The sequence below is a fragment of the Amblyraja radiata genome, chromosome 10 (genome assembly GCF_010909765.2).
Source record: "Amblyraja radiata isolate CabotCenter1 chromosome 10, sAmbRad1.1.pri, whole genome shotgun sequence".
Taxonomy (NCBI): Eukaryota; Metazoa; Chordata; class Chondrichthyes; order Rajiformes; family Rajidae; genus Amblyraja; species Amblyraja radiata.
Window position 1 is genome coordinate 35,582,904 of NC_045965.1, and position 18,558 is coordinate 35,601,461.

General features: G+C 43.0%; 1 protein-coding gene across 10 annotated transcripts in view; it reads left to right on the forward strand.

The window, feature by feature from the left end:
- Positions 1-18,558, forward strand: part of nfia (nuclear factor I A) — a 508,421-nt gene that overhangs the window by 436,808 nt on the left and 53,055 nt on the right. For all 10 annotated transcript variants that reach the window (XM_033028530.1, XM_033028539.1, XM_033028528.1 and 7 more), the window contains one exon: positions 9,046-9,233. In XM_033028530.1, the coding sequence (XP_032884421.1) occupies positions 9,046-9,233 (188 nt within the window). The remainder of the gene's footprint in view (positions 1-9,045; positions 9,234-18,558) is intronic.

An 18,558-nucleotide genomic window follows, 5' to 3' on the forward strand; every position in this document is an offset into this window, starting at 1 on the left:
GGCAAAGACCACCCACAATCAATGTGAATCGATGTTTTTGGCTGCGCTGCTTTATGTTTTAGAACACAACCGCAGCAGTGAGATATTTTTAATAGAAACACCTAAAAGTTGCTAATCACAATGTTTTGTTTTGAGGAACTGTGAGACTACAAATCATTGTTTTTAGATGGAATTTATGCATTTGAATGCTGCATAATTCAAATGATTTGATCCAGCAATTTCAGTGATAATGCTTGGCATAACATAACATGCAAGAGTTTAGATTTGCAGGATATGTGCAGAGTGACATTAGAAGCCATACAGCATTCATTTTCAGCATCGTCTGGTGAAATTGGTCCACATTGCTTTGTTTCATAGCTGCTGGCTATTTGCAGGATAAAACAGATTTTCCAAGTGTTGAAAATGAACCAAAAAAGGTGTTAACTTTCCATGTCGCTAACTCTACATTGAGAGTAATTAGACCATTTTGTGATTCCTCTTGGGAAAGTCTTCAAGCTCACTGTGCTGCCTGTCTGCTGTCACGTTCATAAATCTTACCGCTTTCTGTGTCACCTTTCGTGTGTGTACTATGGATAGCTTTGACATGATTATCTGGCGAATACAGTGTCAGAATAAGGCGGTGTGTGATACAGATGTGTACATTGCCCTTAATCTACTGGTGGACTATCCTGACACCATGTCATGTTGTATATTGCAGTGAAGCTGCTCTGGGACTGGACCCTTATAATTGCCATAACCAGATCATGCATATGTCAACAGATCCATTCCAATACAGACAATAAACACCTGTAAGGCAGTTCTTTGTGCTTGCTCTCGGTTCACTTTTTTGCAGAACTGCAGCCTGCCACCAGACTACGAAGAGGAGGCACTTAGACTCTGGGTGCTCTTAGCCCAACACTCACAAAAGTTGAAACTTGCTCCATCGCTCATTGTCCTGTGGAGTGTATGTACCACTTCCAGTCTGGAAGGTCCTGCAAGACTCCCCCATGTTTCTTGTCATCTCCTACTTTCATGCCAGCCAAACGATACAGCAAGAATTTCCACATTATCTATATCAGCTTCCCCATGCATGCTCCCCTATCCTCTATCAAATTGTTTTCTAATGGCTTTCCTGACAGGTGACCTGACATGCTTCACTATCTCTCTAGTCCGGCTGCAAATCAGGACTGTCCAATATCTCTCCAGATGAAACATGAGGCTCTTATCCAGCTTACTCAATCCTTACGATGCCACTTGCCTGTGACAGACATAAGTTATCTCTCCTCTCTTGAGTGGTTCTCTTGGGGTAGGGTTGATTGGGATAAGGGGGAGTGGGAAAAGTTGAGGGTCCCTAGGCTTAGGATTGATAATAACAAAAAGCAGAGCATTGCAAGAGTGAGGACGTGTTGGTGTTAGGCAGAGTGGTCAGTACATTTAGAGATAATTAATTGATTTGAGGGAAGGATGTGTTGTAAAGATACAGACATACCTACAGATCTAAGTTACTAATCAGACCATCAACTGCATCATGATCCATGGCCTAAGTCAATGAAAAGCTTATGTTTGTGTGCCATCCCGTCAAAGACTATGCAAGAGCAAGAAAAGACTATACAGAGAGAGAGAGAGAGAGAGAGAGCTGCAAAGAAAGGAGATGGCAGTGCAACTGTAATAATGGTTGCCATTATTTATCTGTGAGGGGATGTCTAGGATGGAGGAAGATGATGGTGGGCAGCGGAAGGGAAGTGTTGAAGCTAATTCAGAATGTAGGCAGAATAAAATGAGAGCATTTACTTTGACTTATCCTGAAGAAGCATGTGATACCTCAAGCCATTGTTCCAGTTTGGCAGTGGGACATAGAGGATGAACTGAATCATCCCAAGCACTGCTGCTGCCTCGTATGCAACTGCAAACCGCACCTTTTAGTTCCTTCTGGCACACCTGGAGTAGCGGACATGTTGCATGATTTCTGCCATAACCATGTCTGTAGATCAAACAGTATTGCACAGTCCATGTCCATATTGAAATCCTCTTCCTCTGCAGTGCTCCATCAGTTATTCCCACTAACACAGCAGTGCTGTGGCTCTGCAGAGAATGCTGGAGCCCTGGCATCAATTAGCACAGGAATGTACCAACAGATGTGGCAAATTGTGGTGGTAATGATGGGGATCTTCACCACAACACACAACTCGAATGTGCCTGCACATTTGTAGGAGGATCATGATTGAATCTGCAAATAGGAGTGGGTTAATTGTGCTGCCCAGGTTTAATACACTTTAATCCAATTTCTAGACATCTATGTCTCACTGTTAAATACTTTGTTATTGGATTAGAATGCAGGATTTTTTTTAATTGCTAGATTCCCAGAAGTTTTAATTCATAAATAGTGTTTCCTACTTAAACGTGTGACCTAACCGGCTCTATAATATACCGTACAGCCATTATCGACAAATGGATGCAGCATTGATATAATTTTTTTTCATATCTAATAGCACTTTTAAAATGATTTATGCCTTGCTTGGTCAAGAAACAAGATGGGAAATATTACTGCAGTATAAATAATTTACAGCAGTACATTTAAATTCAGTTTAGGATTGCAATGTGAAGACATTATTTCCTTGATGCTACACATTTCCCATTTCCACATGTGCTGCTGGCTATTATAATTTCCCTTAGGGGAGAGAGCAACAGCAATTTGAAACCTGCTCAGCTCAAGCAGCAACTGACAGTCCAAAAGAGTGTTGGGGTAAAGTCTAACTGCATCACCATTGAAGCTGGAGTCACTGCATGATATCGATAGGCATGAATAATTCCAAGTTCCCGATATGTCTCAAGAAGTGACTCAAGGTGCTTAATTTCCACGGACCTTATTCCTCCTCATGGCTTTGCTGTTTGGAAGTATGTGAACTATGATGCTGACCGCCGTTTGTAGTCCCTGCTTCTTTGAATGGAAAGAAAAAGATAGACTAGCGACTCAATTCATTTGCTTCAGTGTACATCCCTATGGACTGTAGCCTATCAATGTACAGTATGGAATCCTGTTTATTTCCAGTTTGTATTGGGGCACATCCTAGCCAGGGAGTGGAGCAGGCCAAGAGCAGACAGGTCGGAGTGGGAATGGAAAGGAGAGCTGAGATGATGCACAAACAGAAGCTTTGTCCACATGGGCCCATGTGGACAAAGCACAGGTGATCTGCAAAATGGTTGCCTCGTCCTTCAAGGCCACGTCACAAGCACTGAATGTTGGACGAGGTGTGTGTGAATTACTGCCTCACTTGGAAGAGCTGTTTTGGTCCCTGGATGGTGGTGAGAGAGTAAGCGTAGGGACAGGTTTTGCACCTCCTACGATTGCTGGGGAAAATATCAGGAGACAGAGATAGGTGGGTGTGGAGGAACCAGGGAATCACAGAGAGAGTGGTCCTTGCTGAAAGTAAAAAGGGTGAGAAAAGTGAAGATGGGACTGGTTGTGGGATCCTGTTGGAACAGGCAAAGAATAGTATGCTGGGTATGGAGATTAGTGGGGTGAAAGTTGAGGACCAGTGGAATTCTATCTCTGTTCTGTCTGGGAAAGGGGTGTGAAAGCAGACGTAGGAAATGTGTGTGAGGGCTCCATCAACTACAACATTTCAGATGTCCTCGAGTGGTAAGCCTCAACTGGGAAAGCAGATGTGGCGGAAGAGAAACTGAGAAGATGATATCCTTACAGGAGATAAGATGGGAGATGAGAAGGTTTGGCATGTTTTTGTTAGTGGAGTCGTAGTCCACAGGAAGGTATGAGATGGTGCCTTTGGACTGCTGTCGGAGCATCTATAAGAAAGAGGTCAGTCCACCAGACCACAATGGCACCACAACTAACGTGCATTTGATAACAAAGTTGAATTTAGTAGTGAGTGAGTGGAGAGATGCGTCTTCTTCGATTCACACCAATCTGAGATGTTTTTGTAGAGTAACTAAAGGATTTTATTTTGCCTTGTTTGGCTAACTTATAATGTAACCCAAGAAGGCATGAGTAAGGGGCAAGCACCTGTAAAATCCTGACCAGGGTTACCGCAATGCGTCTGGATAAAAGCGGTGAGTGGAGGGCAGCAGCATAATACAAATGATGTGCATACAATCAATTCTTGTCTCTTCAGTCATGCAACTTCTTATTTTTGGTAGGAGAATGACCAAATAATGTCTTTCCAACTGGATCTTGTAGACTTGTTTAAACTATTTATAATGCTGAATAGCATGCTGTGCATCAAATTCAGACAACATCTGATGGAAACCAAACCATGAGGGGAAAAAAAATAAATTAAAAGGAATATTTTACAATATGATTGGAAGAGCACTGATTGTAACATTCTGAAATCCCTTCAGGGTCCCTGTAGCACATTAACTAATCTCCAGTTTACTCCATGAAAATATTTAAGTGTAAACTAATATGTTGAATTGTAAAACTTCTAAAATATTTGGCAGTGTTCAAAATTTATTCCATTAGAAATAATTGTTTTCAGATGTTCAGAATTATTGATTTCTGAATCATATTACTGCATTTTATCATAAGTATAACCGGTAAACTTTTTTTCATTTATATGATACGTGACGCAATAACATTATTCTCAGTATATAATATTTTTGGGCAGCAATATGTACTTGAAGAATTCTAAAATACTAAAGAAAGGTTTTTCTTATTATATAAATTCTCTTGCGCTACAAGTCTGATCTGGAATTCAGAGATCAGTTATACATCTCGATGGCAGAAGATAGACACAAAATGCTGTAGTAGCTCAACTGGGACAGGCAGCATCTCTGGATAGAAAGAATGGGTGACCTTTCAGATCGAGACCCTTCTTCAAACTCTGAAGGCAGAAGTCAGTTCTGCTTTTACAAGAGTAAACTCTCGGAAAGCAGCCAGCCCAGATGGAGTTCCCGGATGAATTCTGGAACCTGCATCAACCAACTGACCACAGTCTTCACCGACACCTTCAACTTCACACTACAACAGTCTATTGTCCCCATCTGCTTCAAGGAAAGGGGGCGCTGCTCTGGCGGCTGCCTTGTCAGCAGCGCGTCAGTTTTTTTCAACTTTTTCTTATTTTTAGTGTGTTTTAAAGTATGTATTTTGTGTTTCTCGGTGTGTTTTGTGTTGGGGGTGGTGTGGGGGGGGGGGGGTAAGGGGAAAACCGCTTTGGTCGCCTCCCCCATGGAGAGGCGACTTTTTCCGGTCGCCTCCCCCGTGGCCTAACATCAAGGATCGGCGCGGCCTTTCCCGGAGACGCGCCCGGGGCTTCAGCGGCGGGCGCAGCGTGGACTCTCGATGTGGAGCGGGTGAGCCCTCGCTGGGGCTCGCTGGAGGGGAGCGCTCCGTTTCGCTGGCCCGGGGCAGCCAGCAGCCTGAAGCCACGGTCTGCAGAGCTCCAGCTGGTGCGGCGTCTACAGCCCTCGTGCGGGACCCGGGGGAAGAAGAAGCCATCACTGCCGGCCCGCGGCCAACTTCTACCGCGGGGCCGGCATGGACTTACCATCACCCCTGGAGGGGAGCTTCAACCGCCGGCCCTGCAGTCTACGGTGCTTCTGGCTGTGGCGGGGACTTTAAATCTTGACCGCCGGCCTGCGGCCTACAACAACTTAAAGCCGCGGTCTCCGGTGAGGAAGAGCCGATCCTGGACTGACTCTGGACTCTGGTCCTGTCCACGGGGGGGAAGTGGAGGAGGACTGGCCAAATTTTTGTGCCTTCCACCACAGTGATGAATGCTGTGGTGGATGTTTGTGTTACATTTTGTGTGTTCTTTATTATTCTATCGCTGCTGACAACCCAAGGGGCGGGGCGCTACTCTGTGAGCGACTCGCGGCGCGTTGCTCCCGTATGTTTGTATGTGGAGCCGCGTCAAAGAAGATTTTCTGTTGCGACAGACAATAAAGTTTTCTGAATCTGAATCTGAATCTGAAACCTCCATCAGTGTAATCCCTAAGAAAAATAAAGTGACCTGTCTCAATGACTACCACCCAGTAGTTTTAACATCGACCATAATGAAGTGGTTTGAAATAATTAATTTGGTATCGGTCTCCATCTGGCTGCTGGACTTCTTCACCGGCCGACCTCAATCAGTTAGAATTGGTCATAACGTTTCCTCCACCCTGACGCATAGTGTACAGGGCATCGAGCAAGTAATCTTTACGTTCTCTGATGATACCACTGTCGTTGGCCAGATAAGCAATGTTGAGACAAGGTACAGGGAAGAGATTAAGAACATTTGTGTCATAGTGTAAGGGTAAAAACCGAGCCCTTAATGTCAACAGGATGAAAAAAAATGGTTGTTGACTTAATGAAACGAGGGGGTGAATACAATCCTCTCCTCATCAATGCAGCTTCTGCTGAGAAAACGCATCAGTGTATTCACTTTCTTATGCGTTTGAAAAGATTTGGCATTTGACAAAGATTTTCTTAAGCTTCCATAAATGTGCTATAGAAAATATGCTTCTCAGCCTGGTATGACAACTGGTGAACACAGCCCTGACCATCACAATCTCATCATTTCCTTCCATCCAGTTGTGCATCAGAAAGGCTAGAAGTATCATCATAGATGCATTCCACCCTGACCATTTCTTTTTTTCTCTTCTACCTTTTGGGAGAAGATACAGGAGCTTGAAAGCCTGGATGTCCAGACTTAAGAACAGCGTCTTCCCCATTACTATCAGACTCCTGAACCAATCATCTCCATTATAACCCCGTTCCCAGCTATGCTGCCACATACTGTTACCCTTATCTCTACTTCATTTGATTATTCTGTTATTGTACTGTGATGTATTTTGCACGAATTTGGATTACGCTTCAATCTTGCACCATTCTGCTGTTTTACAATACAATACAATACAATTTATTTGTCATTTGAACCCCATTGTGGTTCAAACGAAATGTTGTTTCTGCAGTCATACACACAAGAAAGAACCAAGACACAACACAATTTACACAAACATCCATCACAGCGCATCTCCTCCTCACTGTGATGGAAGGCAAAGACTTATCTCTCCCCTGCACTTCCCATTCCCCTCCCGATGTCAGAGTCAAAGTCAAAGCCCCCGGCGGGCGATGGTAATTGTCCCGCGGCCATTAACGCCGCGCCGGGTGATGTAAGGCCACGCTCCGGGTCTTGGTGTTGGAGCCCCCGGCGGCCGCTAGCAAAGTCCCGCAGCCATTCCAAGCCGCGCGGGGCGGTGATGTAAGGCCCCGCTCCAGTTACTCTTCAACCCCGCAACTCGGGCGGGTGAAGTCGCCGTTGCGGAAGCCCCGAAAAGCGGTCTCCCAGCAGAGACCCGCGGGCTCCCGGTGTTCCTGTCTGCCAGACCTGCGGTAAGCCTCCGAATCCCCGGGGTCGGGTTGCAGCCGAGCGCCACCACCGCTCCTCCCGCTCCGAACTCGGCCAGCTCCGCGATGGTGAGTAGGTCCGCAGCTCCGTGACTGGAGCCCCAGGTCGTTCCTGCTGGAGGCCGCTCCACGGTGCTAGGCCCCAACGACAACGGAGACCCGACAGAGAAAAGGTTGGGTTCTCCGTGCAGGGGATAGATTTTTTTAAGTTTCCCCCACCCCCACACACATTCCCACACACATACACAAAAAAAACAAAAAAAAACTACATTCAAACGAGACAAAAAATAATAAAAATACAGACGGACTGCAGAGGCCACTGCGACGTGAGTCGCGCCGCCCACCGGAATGTACTCGTCATTGTATTTATTGTGTTTATCATTACTGCTGTTTACTCTGTAAGATTCATGTGAATTTCATTGCATTCTAGTATATATGACAAACTAATCTTCATCTGTATTTTCTTTCTCTGCCCCACATCTTGCACAGTTCAGCAGGAGCTTCTCATTAGCCTTTGCAAAGCTTTGGCAATCCTAAACAAACATGCTCAACAAACAAAATACAGGTTGTTGAAAATCTGAAAAATGCCCTGAAAATATTGGAAATATACCGGAAGCTGGGCAGCATTTGTGGGGAGAGAAACGGAGTTTAATATTTTCTGTCCATGACTGATCATCATAACATGTGCTCTGCAGTTCCTTCACTCAAACCGTACAACTGTATTTCAATATTCTTTCAGGATTTCTATATATTTACATTGCCACATATGTGTTGTTACGTTTCATTTTGTATTGGGTGGCATTATAACAATAGCAAAATAAAACTAGTGTGTTCTAGCTCCCCCCAACAGATATTGCAGATGCTATTTAGCCAATCAAATGTTATTTTTGAAATTGGGTGTGATTGGATTTATAGTCTCTTGTTATGAAATATTGTCTCCTATCTGTCATGTGAAATAATGTTCAATATCACTAATTGAAGGTCATGTCACTTCGGAAGTGACATTTGCAGCCTCTTTATTCCCTGAATTCCTCATTGGGCTTTAACTGTCTATTTGTTGAGCTTTTTTCATCTTCAGTTGTACAACGCAAAAACAAAGTGACCTATTACATGTCCAGAAAGACAAGGAATTATTCCAAATGACTTGAATTTTCTATTTTCTTCAGGAGGTGGTGATTGTCAGAATAAGGATTCTTTGAAAAAAATTATAATTAGAAACAAACTTCCGAGCAACGATGACTATTATTACAGCAAAACCTCAACATATATTGTGGTTTTGGATGCACATTGGGAATTATTGTATTCCCCAAGATGAAAATTAGATAAGTGATAGTTTCACATACAATATGATTAGCTTGTAACGTAGGTGTCAAATATATCCCCAACACCCACATTATACTGAGGTTGAAGTATAATTAGTTTCAAACTTACAGTAAAATAATAAATAGTTGTGTGCACACGTGTCTCTGTCCATTTGAAGAACCAGTATTCTATGTTAAAACATTCTGTGTTGTTTCTGTCCATATTCTCTCAATAAGTTAATGTTGGATAAAGAAACTTCCAAAATGAGAGACTTTCGCAAAACATTTAACCTATAATGATGTTTAAAATCAAGCAATTAAAATTGACATTTATCTGTATAGTTTATATGTTGAAAACAATGTTTTAATATTGTAACAATATAAGCTGATTTTGCTTACCATGTCTCTTTTTTTTTACAGCAAGTCCTCATGCAACAGCTTCAACTCTACATTTTCCAACGTCTCCCATCATCCAGCAGCCAGGTCCTTATTTCTCACACACGGCCATCCGTTATCATCCACACCCTAGTCAGGAAAGCCTGAAGGAGTTTGTCCAACTTGTCTGCCCTGACACCAGCCAGCAGTCAGGACAGGTGGGGTTCCTAAATGTAAGGCCACATTTTATTTTTCATGTTGCTAGACAGACAGTTTGTTACATCATTCTAGCTTGATGCGCTTCTAGATATCACTGGAAACTTGCACATTAATGTCATGTGTTCCCTTTAATAATGGTTATTGAAGCTGTAATTTACAAATCTGTAAACTATGAAACAACAGCAAATGTAAGTTTAAACCTTCCCCGAAGATTTAGGCTTCCCAAGATACTGAGGTTTAATGATTTTGTTACTTTGTGTGAATTTGTATTTGTTTAACATGCTTGTAAGTGGTGGGTGATTTTCCACTCAGCATCGCTGGTAATGGCCTGTCTTCATGCATTTAAAATTCCAAAATAACATGGATTATACAGATGCAGCAGTGGGAATGTCTCAAACTTTGTACTGTTACATAGTGATTCATCAATGACAAGGAGAAAGCATTCATTCTATCAGATCATGTAGGTGAAGAATGAGATCACAAATAGCCATGTACAGGCTATCCTAGGGTAATGAATGGGTTCCATTTTTATGGACATCCTTAAGTCGATTTTGTCCGTAAGTTGGAAACTATACAAACATCACCCAAAATGACCGAACTCATTTCCACATACCTTGACTCCATCCTATCCCACCTGGTTAAATCCCTCCCTACCTATGTTCAAGACACCTTAGACACTCTCCGTCGTCTCCGGTCATTCCATTCTCTAGGCCCTCATCCCCTCATCTTCACCATGGATGTCCAGTCACTCTACACCTCCATCCCCCACCAGGAGGGTCTCAAAGCCCTCCGGTTCTTCCTCGACCGGAGAACCAACCAATACCCGTCCACTGAAACTCTCCTCCGCCTAGCGGAGTTGGTCCTCACCCTCAATAACTTCTCGTTTGACTCCTCCCATTTCCTCCAAATACAAGGCGTAGCTATGGGCCCCAGCTATGCCTGCCTCTTTGTAGGGTACATCGAACAATCCTTGTTCGAGGCGTACCAGGGCCCCATCCCCGACCTCTACCTCCGCTACATCAACGATTGCTTTGGTGCTACCTCCTGAACCCACACACAACTGACTGACTTCATCCGCATCACCACTAACTTCCATCCGGCACTCAAATACACCTGGACCATTTCTGACACATCCCTACCATTTCTTGACCTCACTATCTCCATCGCAGGTGATAGACTTCTGATCGACATCCACTATAAACCCACTGACTCCCATGGCTAACTAGACTACACTTCTTCCCACCCTGCTTCCTGTAAGGACTCCATCCCCTACTCCCAATTCCTCCGTCTGCGCCGCATCTGCTCCCGGGATGTGTTCCACACCAGGGCATCGTAAATGTCCTAATTCTTCAGGGAACGGGGGTTCCCCTCCCCTACTATAGATGTGACTCTCACTAGGGTCTCTTCATACCCCATAACACTGCTCTCTCTCCCCATCCCCCCACTAGTAACAAGGGCAGAGTCCCCCTAGTCCTCACCTTTCACCCCACTAGCCGTCACATATAACAAATAGTCCTCCGTCATTTTCGGCACCTCCAACGTGACCCCACCACTCGCCACATCTTCCCATTTCTCCCTCCATCTGCTTTCCGCAAAGACTGCTCCCTCCGTAACTCCCTGGTCAATTCTTCCCCTCCCTCCCGCACCACCCCCTCCCCGGGCACTTTCCCTTGCCACCACAAGAGATACTACACTTGTCGCTTTACCTCCGCCCTCGACTCCATTCAAGGACCCAAGCAGTCATTCCAGGTGCGACAGAGGTTCACCTGCATCTCCTCCAACCTCATCTATTGCATCCGCTGCTCTAGATGTCAGCTGCTTTACATCGGTGAGACCAAGCGTAGGCTTGGCGATCGTTCCGCCGAACACCTCCGCTCGGTCCGCATTAACCAATCTGATCTCCAGCTGGCTCAGCACTTCAACTCTCCCTCCCATTCTGAATCCGACCTTTCTGTCCTGGGCTTCCTCCATGGCCAGAGTGAGCATCACCAGATATGGGAGGAGCAGCACCTCATATTCTGCTTGGGCAGTTTGCACCCTAGCGGCATAAACATTGACTTCTCCAATTTCCGGTAGCAGTTGCTGTCTCCTCCCGTTCTCAGCTCTCCCTCAATCCTTGGGCTCCTCCTCTTCCTTTCTCCTTTCTTCTCCCCTCCCCCCCCCCCCCCCCCCCCCCCACATCTGTCTGAAGAAGGGTTTTGGCCCGAAACGTTGCCTATTTCCTTCACCCCATAGATGCTGCTGCACCCGCTGAGTTTCTCCAGCACTTTAGTCTACCTTTGATTTTCCAGCATCTGCAGTTCCTTCTTAAACCCGATATGGTTTTCCTTTCTCCACAATATTGCAATGAATGGCTTAAAAAGCAAATAAAGCTGTTAGGAAAGAACAATTATGAAAGGTGGAGACGAAGCAAATTCTGCCATTTGTAAGAATGAACATATGTTAGACTTTTGAATTTAATAATATTATGTGAGCTGCATATAATAATATGGAGAGCAGTTCATCAGTCGGGTATTTATAACCCAGACACAGCCTGTGGCTTTTAAAATTGAAGAGCATAATAGACACTTCTGACCCCAGTGAGAAATACTGAAGTAGGTATATACCATATCTGATCTCTTAAAATCGTACTTTTGAGCTGTGTAATTCTTTTCTCACTGTGCCAGTGTTGGCAAACCATGCGAGAACTCTGACCAAATGAGGGGCCATTCACTTTTCACGCTGTATTTCTAACGTATCTAACAGTGGAAAGCGAATGTCTCTGTAAATCTCCCTTCCAAGGCTGGCACCTTCTCACACCAGTGTAGCTGAGAACCGGAGATAAATACCTTCAGACGTAGGTTTGAAGTGGCATTAGCTGAACATCAGCCCCTGAGCCAGAAAACTCTCAAGAAACGTAACAATGTTAATATATCAGAACTGTGCAATGCTAATACTTAATTGAGCTCGGCTCTCAAAGGAATAAAATGCCACAAGTGTGTCATGGAGAAAAAACATTTGCATTGTAACTGGTCGCTTGTCCTTCCACGCAAATATTCTGTTTGCCAGTTATTTTTTAAGTGCATCTCTTTCCCATCTTCAGAAAGAGGTAAAAGCTAGATGTGGTTAATGCATTGTTCGACTATGCCACGCAGATCATTTATTGAGCCCAGACATGCACAGCCAGCTGGAATATCAGATGTCAGATTCAATAACATTTGCAGCAATTTAAAGCAATAGATTTCAGCTGGATTGTGTAAGCTTGAATATTCAGATAGCAGGAGGGAGCTGTGACATGGGAGAGTGTTTAGATTAATAGGACTGTGTGACTGTGTCACATTTCCAGTCATTTGGGGGGGGGGGAGGGGTTATGGTTATATGGGTGATTTGGTCATTAAGAACCATTGTAACAAAGAAAATGAAGTGAGGCTTTGGCTCGCAGTGAGGAGGAAGTAGCTCCAATAGAGGCGCAATGGCGAGGGAAGGGCAAGAAGAGTGGAACTGGCAACTCTTGGTGGGTTGAAACAAGAAATACAGCTGATAGGAAATGCTATTTGAACTTATGGCAGTAATGATGGAGTTGAACAGGTGAGTGTTTTTTACTGACTTGTCACTCTTAACTGTAATATTGTAATTGCTCCACTGTGATTTGCTGTTTCCCATCCTTTATTTACCATCATTTCTTTATGGAACTACTGCCTCACGTTTTACAATTGATGAGAGGGTGGAACAGTGTGACTGGAATGGAAACTAGTGCCTCATGCAAAGGAGCAGTGAGACAAATCAGTTGATCCGCTGAGCTTTTACAAACACAAAGATAAAATTCACTACCAGTAGAGAGTAAAGATACTAGGAGTAATGGAGTCCAACTAAAACTTTCAGAATATGGTAAATTTGGAAATTTGTTCCTTTGAGGGAATGGATTTTTTTTTTGTCCATTCATAGGATGTCGATCTTGTTGGTGACGCTGGTATTTTTTGTCCATTCCTAATTTCCACCTGTACTGTGAAGGTAGTCAAGAAAGGATATGGATTCACAAATTGGACTGATCATTGTAAGGATAGCATATGTATTTCAATGAAGAAATCCTCAAGGACATTTATGTACCAGATTTATTTTGTACGACAATCCGGTGGCTTCTTCGTTTCCAATGCTGAGATGAGTTTTTTAAACAAACTAGGTGTATTTAGTTGAAGGTAGACAAAAATGCTGGAGAAACTCAGCGGGTGAGGCAACATCTATGGAAAGAAGGAATAGGTGACGTTTCGGGTCAAGACCTGAAGAAGGGCTTAGACCCAAAACGTCATCTATTCCTTCGTTCCATAGATGCTGCCTCACCCGCTGAGTTTCTCCAGCATTTTTGTCTACCTTTGATTTTTCCAGCATCTGCAGTTCTTTCTTAAACACGGATTTAGTCAGATAAGTTTGTATTTCCCAACTGATATTATGGGTATTAATCTTATGTTTTTGGATTAATGGTCCAGATCTTTGATTGCCCTCCATTGAACCCTAAAAGTGTGGTAAATGTATTAAGCAAATGCAGGTTGCCAAAAGTCCATTCTGTCAGATGGAAGGGAGGTGAATCAAGAAAATGTTACATCATGCAATAGCTGGAATTTAAATCATCGAGTTCATGGAATCGAAACAGGCCACTCTTTCCATTTTATTTCTGTGGTTTAGATTACTCCTGCATCACAGCTCTCATTTTCTGGCCTTATAAAGCACTCATGAAACTATACGCATCTACATGGGATGAAGTTGCATCCAATTCTTCACTTTAGCAGTGAAACACGCTGGCCCAAAGATATTGGAGGTCTCTGAATACCATGGTTGTTATTTTACAGTTTTGTTTACATGGTAGATCAGATTTGTGTACGAAACCTTACTCAAAAATAGTTCGATTGAAAATGCTAATGGATCCACGTTTACTTAGCTATCACTTTGATATTGATCACAAATTGGAGGAGAGTAATTTGATGTAAAAGTTGGGAAATGTATACATTGTCAATCCATACATTTAGAATTAAAACTGCTGTTATGTCTTATGAGCTGGGTTAAGTATCATACTGAAAGTATTGCTTACAGCCTTAATATCTGCATATAATTTAATACATAATTATGGATTTTGGTGGTCATAGATAATGAAAAAATGGCCAAACATTTGGAAAAGAAAACTGAGCAAATTCATACAGCTAATTTTGAGATTTCATTTTTCACAAGTTTGAGAAAAGATATGTAATTGAAGCCAGCCATTTTAACTGTTCTTGAAATCATCCACAAGAAATAGAGGGAATTAATCTTCATCTTATCTTACTAAACTTGTTGAATCGTTGAGCAGCCTTGAACAACCTGGGGAAGTGTTCCTAATGTCATTTCAAAAAGGTTCGGCACAAGGGTTTACTAGCAAAGAGCAAGAGTAAATCAATTGATTGTAATCCTTTAACATGGTTCAAAAATAAAGGATGTTTACAAGGGGAAGGGATTACACATTCATAATGTGTTAGCTAACTACTCAGTAAGCGGTGGAGCAATGAGACCTGAAGTTAATCTACTGAGGTTTTACAAACATGGAATGAAGACATCATGATGGTGGAAGATATGACATTTTAGTACATGTCATGAAATGATGGAAAATAGAATCCTCCCCCCTTTAAATGTGGCCCAACCAGAGCTGCAAATCGCTGACCGAGGCCAACTTTGTAGGTCGATATCTTGGCCCCTGGGTAACCTAGGCTGACCATTCTGGTACCAATGGAGTTCTCTCAGAAGCCATGAACTCTGTTGGTCCAGCAGAACAGGTAATCCAGAACGGCTCTGGCACTAAGGGTACCGGGAAAATCGGTGGTGGGACCGTATCGCAAATGACAAATTAAACAACACAAAGAGGTTGTCCATGCCATCAACAGAAAGGCAGGGTTAAATAGAGTGATGTGTATCTATTGATGGAGCTATTGTGCATTCATTTTTGATTACGCTTTTTCAGCAAGATGCATTAATCCATCACAATATCGTACAGAGGATTTTCGCTAATCTATCCGTTTTGTCCTTGTGAACCTATCTGCCAAGAGAGTCTACAAATAGGGATGCCTCCTAGAGTTTGGACTAACCTGGTTAAAAATAGAACAGTTTCCTGGTGCCAATTGGTCTTGCACTGTAACTGAGTGACTGATGACTTACTTAATATTCAAATAGGAAGAACCGAGCAGCTTTCTGCTCACTTTCCCATTTAAAAACGAAATAGACATTGTGACTGTTGTGGGTAACCTTCCTAAATCTGATTAAATTAATTTTCACTATTCTGCGTAATGTATATTTTTCTATGTTAGAGACCAAAAAAAAGATGGCAATGCCCCTGGTCTCTGGTCACAGTGTTGTTTCTCATTCAGTGCTCTCAGGACAAATCTCAATTGGGATATTTTATCTTGTGAGGTTTTTCAAGTCATTGAATAAGATTTATTTTGACAACGATACTAGTTCCTGCAGTAAATCTGCAACCAATACTGCTGAAGCAACTTGTAGAGGGATGTACAAAATAATATATGTTCATACGTAAGTATAACATTCAAATGATCGATCAATTATTTACCATTAAAACACCTAACATAACAAAACATCTTATGTGGCGGCAGGATACTAACAGACAACTTGAGATCCCATTTATAATTGGCATACAAAAGACATTATATATTGAGACATTATTTTATGTAATCATGCTTTCAGACATTCCAGACACCACATAGTGGATATTGTCTGCAGTGTTAGAAGATACCTACTTGTCCAGACATCAAAAATCAATATACCAGCATTCATATTTGAGGATTCATTTGCTTAGATCATCTGAAAACTCGTGAATTATTTAACAGTACAAGTGCAGATTCAATATTGTAAAAATCAGTAGGTTAGCCTAAGCTCCCAAATAATGTGCAAAAAAATCCTCATTACGGTTTTCTTGATGTAGAATTGCAGACCAGTTGAGATTTAAGTAATATGAGGTGTTCCATACCAGGACATCCGAGATGTCCTAATTCTTTAGCGAACAGGGGTTCCCCTCTCCCAATGAGGTGTTCCATCCCCGGACATCCGAGATGTCATCATTCTTTAAGGAATGGGGATTCCCCTCTCCCATCATAGATGAGGCTCTCACTCGTGTCTCCTCGGTACCGTGCAGCTTCGCCCTTTCTCCCACTCCCCCTCCCTCTCTCCATCGCCCTCCCCCTCCCCCTAGTCACAACAGAGACAAAGTCCCCCTAGTACTTACCTTTCCACCCATCAGCCATCGCATACAACACATTATCCTCCCAAATATTTGCCTCTTCCAACAGGATCCCAACACTAGTCACATCATCCCATCTCCACCCCTTTCCGTCTTCCACGGAGAACGTTCATTCCGCAACTCCCTAGTTAATTCATCCCTTCTCACCCAAACTACCCCCTACCCAGGTACCTTCCCCTGCAACCGCAGAAGATGCAACACCTGTCCCTATACCACCTCCCTCAACTCTGTCCAGGGACCCTGACAGTCCTTTCAGGTTGGCAAAGGTTCACTTGCATCTCCTCCAACCTCATCTACTGTATCTGTTGTTCAAGATGTGAACTCTTACACATCGGCAAGACCAAACGTAGACTCGGCGTTCATTTCGCTGAACACCTTCGCTCAGTCCGCCTGAACATACCTGATCTCCCGGTTGCTAAACACTTTAATTCTCCTTCCCATTCCCACACTGACCTTTCTGTCCTAGGCCTCCTCTATTGTCAGAGTGAGGCTAAATGCAAATTGGAGGAACAGCATCTCATGTTTCACTTGAGCAGCTTACAGCCCAGCGAATATTGATTTCTCTAACTTCAAGTAACCCCGGCATTCCCTCTCTCTCTATCCCTCCCCCACTTGTCGCACTAGCTTCTTGTTTTCACCCAACAATAAGCTAGCAATGGCCTGTTTCCTTTATCATCATAACTTTTCTGCATATCTTTCATTCATTGTTCTTTATCTCTCTACATCATCATCTATATCTCTAGTTTCCCTTATCCCTGGCCTGTCTGAAGAACCGAAATGCCACCCATTCCTTCTCCCCAGAGATGCTGCCTGATCCGCTGAGTTACTCCAGCTTTTTGTGCCTATCTGTGAGTAAAGTAATATAAATTAGGGTAGAACCCCTTCTATGGAGCGTCCTGTTTACTCCAAGGTGACGTGAAAAGGCCAATAGAAATACTGAGATTTATTACCTTTGCTATTAAACATTCAATTCCCAGGCACAATAAAGAGAAATGATGCTCACAGCACTACCCAGAATTTCTGGGGCTTTACCCACTTGGTGTTCCAAGCCTCGCCTTGCAGTTTGCAAAGAGGTTGCATCATGGGATTTTTCTTTGGATCCTGGAAATCAAGGATTTCAATTTGAGCAATTTGAAGATACATCAGTGGATAACTAAAGGAAATATGAGGATTTTGTCCCCTCCAGTAATACCTATGGGTGCTCCCCCAACACGGAGTCCTCGCAGGATCTTGCAGGCATACATTGCTGATCAAATGTCAAGCGGAAGTGCAGGAGAGGACAATTAGCCCCGTAGCTTTGATCTTGACCAAGTAGATGCAGTCAGAGACTTGAATTTCTCTCTTTAGCTTTCATTGACTCGCCATTTGTTCCATCACCCAACCCAAGCCATTGCTTTTAGCACAATATGCCCAGCACATATCCAGCCATAGTTTCCAGGTCATTGTAGTATTAGTAGCCATTCTGTGACTGCATTGCTCACCGTGATCTTCAGAGGCAGCAGACATTTCCATTTAAAATAGCAAATCTTAGGCCTGCACAAAAGAGCTCATTGCTGAACGGAGAAATTGCAATGCATTTACAAAGCCAGATTCCATTATTTATGTGTCATAAGAATTTTTGATGGAACAGTTTGACACATAAAGGATACTTTACCTTACTTTACTTTAAATGGACAAAATGTGATGATAGGAATGTAGTTTTGTACTTCAGCAAATGTGGGAATTTCTTGGTTCACATTGTAGAGTGTGAGGCCAATTGCAGCCATATTTATTTGGGGAGAATAAAGCAACTGTTGATTGTGAAGCAACTTTCAGGGTGAATAAAATATTCAGAGAGAGCAACTGAATAGAGAGCACAGTCATATTTACTGTGGAGACTACAGAAGGAAGGAATGAAGAACGGAAGGAACATCACCGACATGGAGAGCAGCTAACCGCCAGTTAGCAATGTCAATGAGGCCATCACTTCTTCCATTGCTAACTCCACCACAGCCAAATAGAACAATGTTGACCAAAGTTAAATGACTTTAACTAAGTTAAAGCAGTTCAGGGTTAAAAACACACCTTCCTTTAATGTATTATGCAAA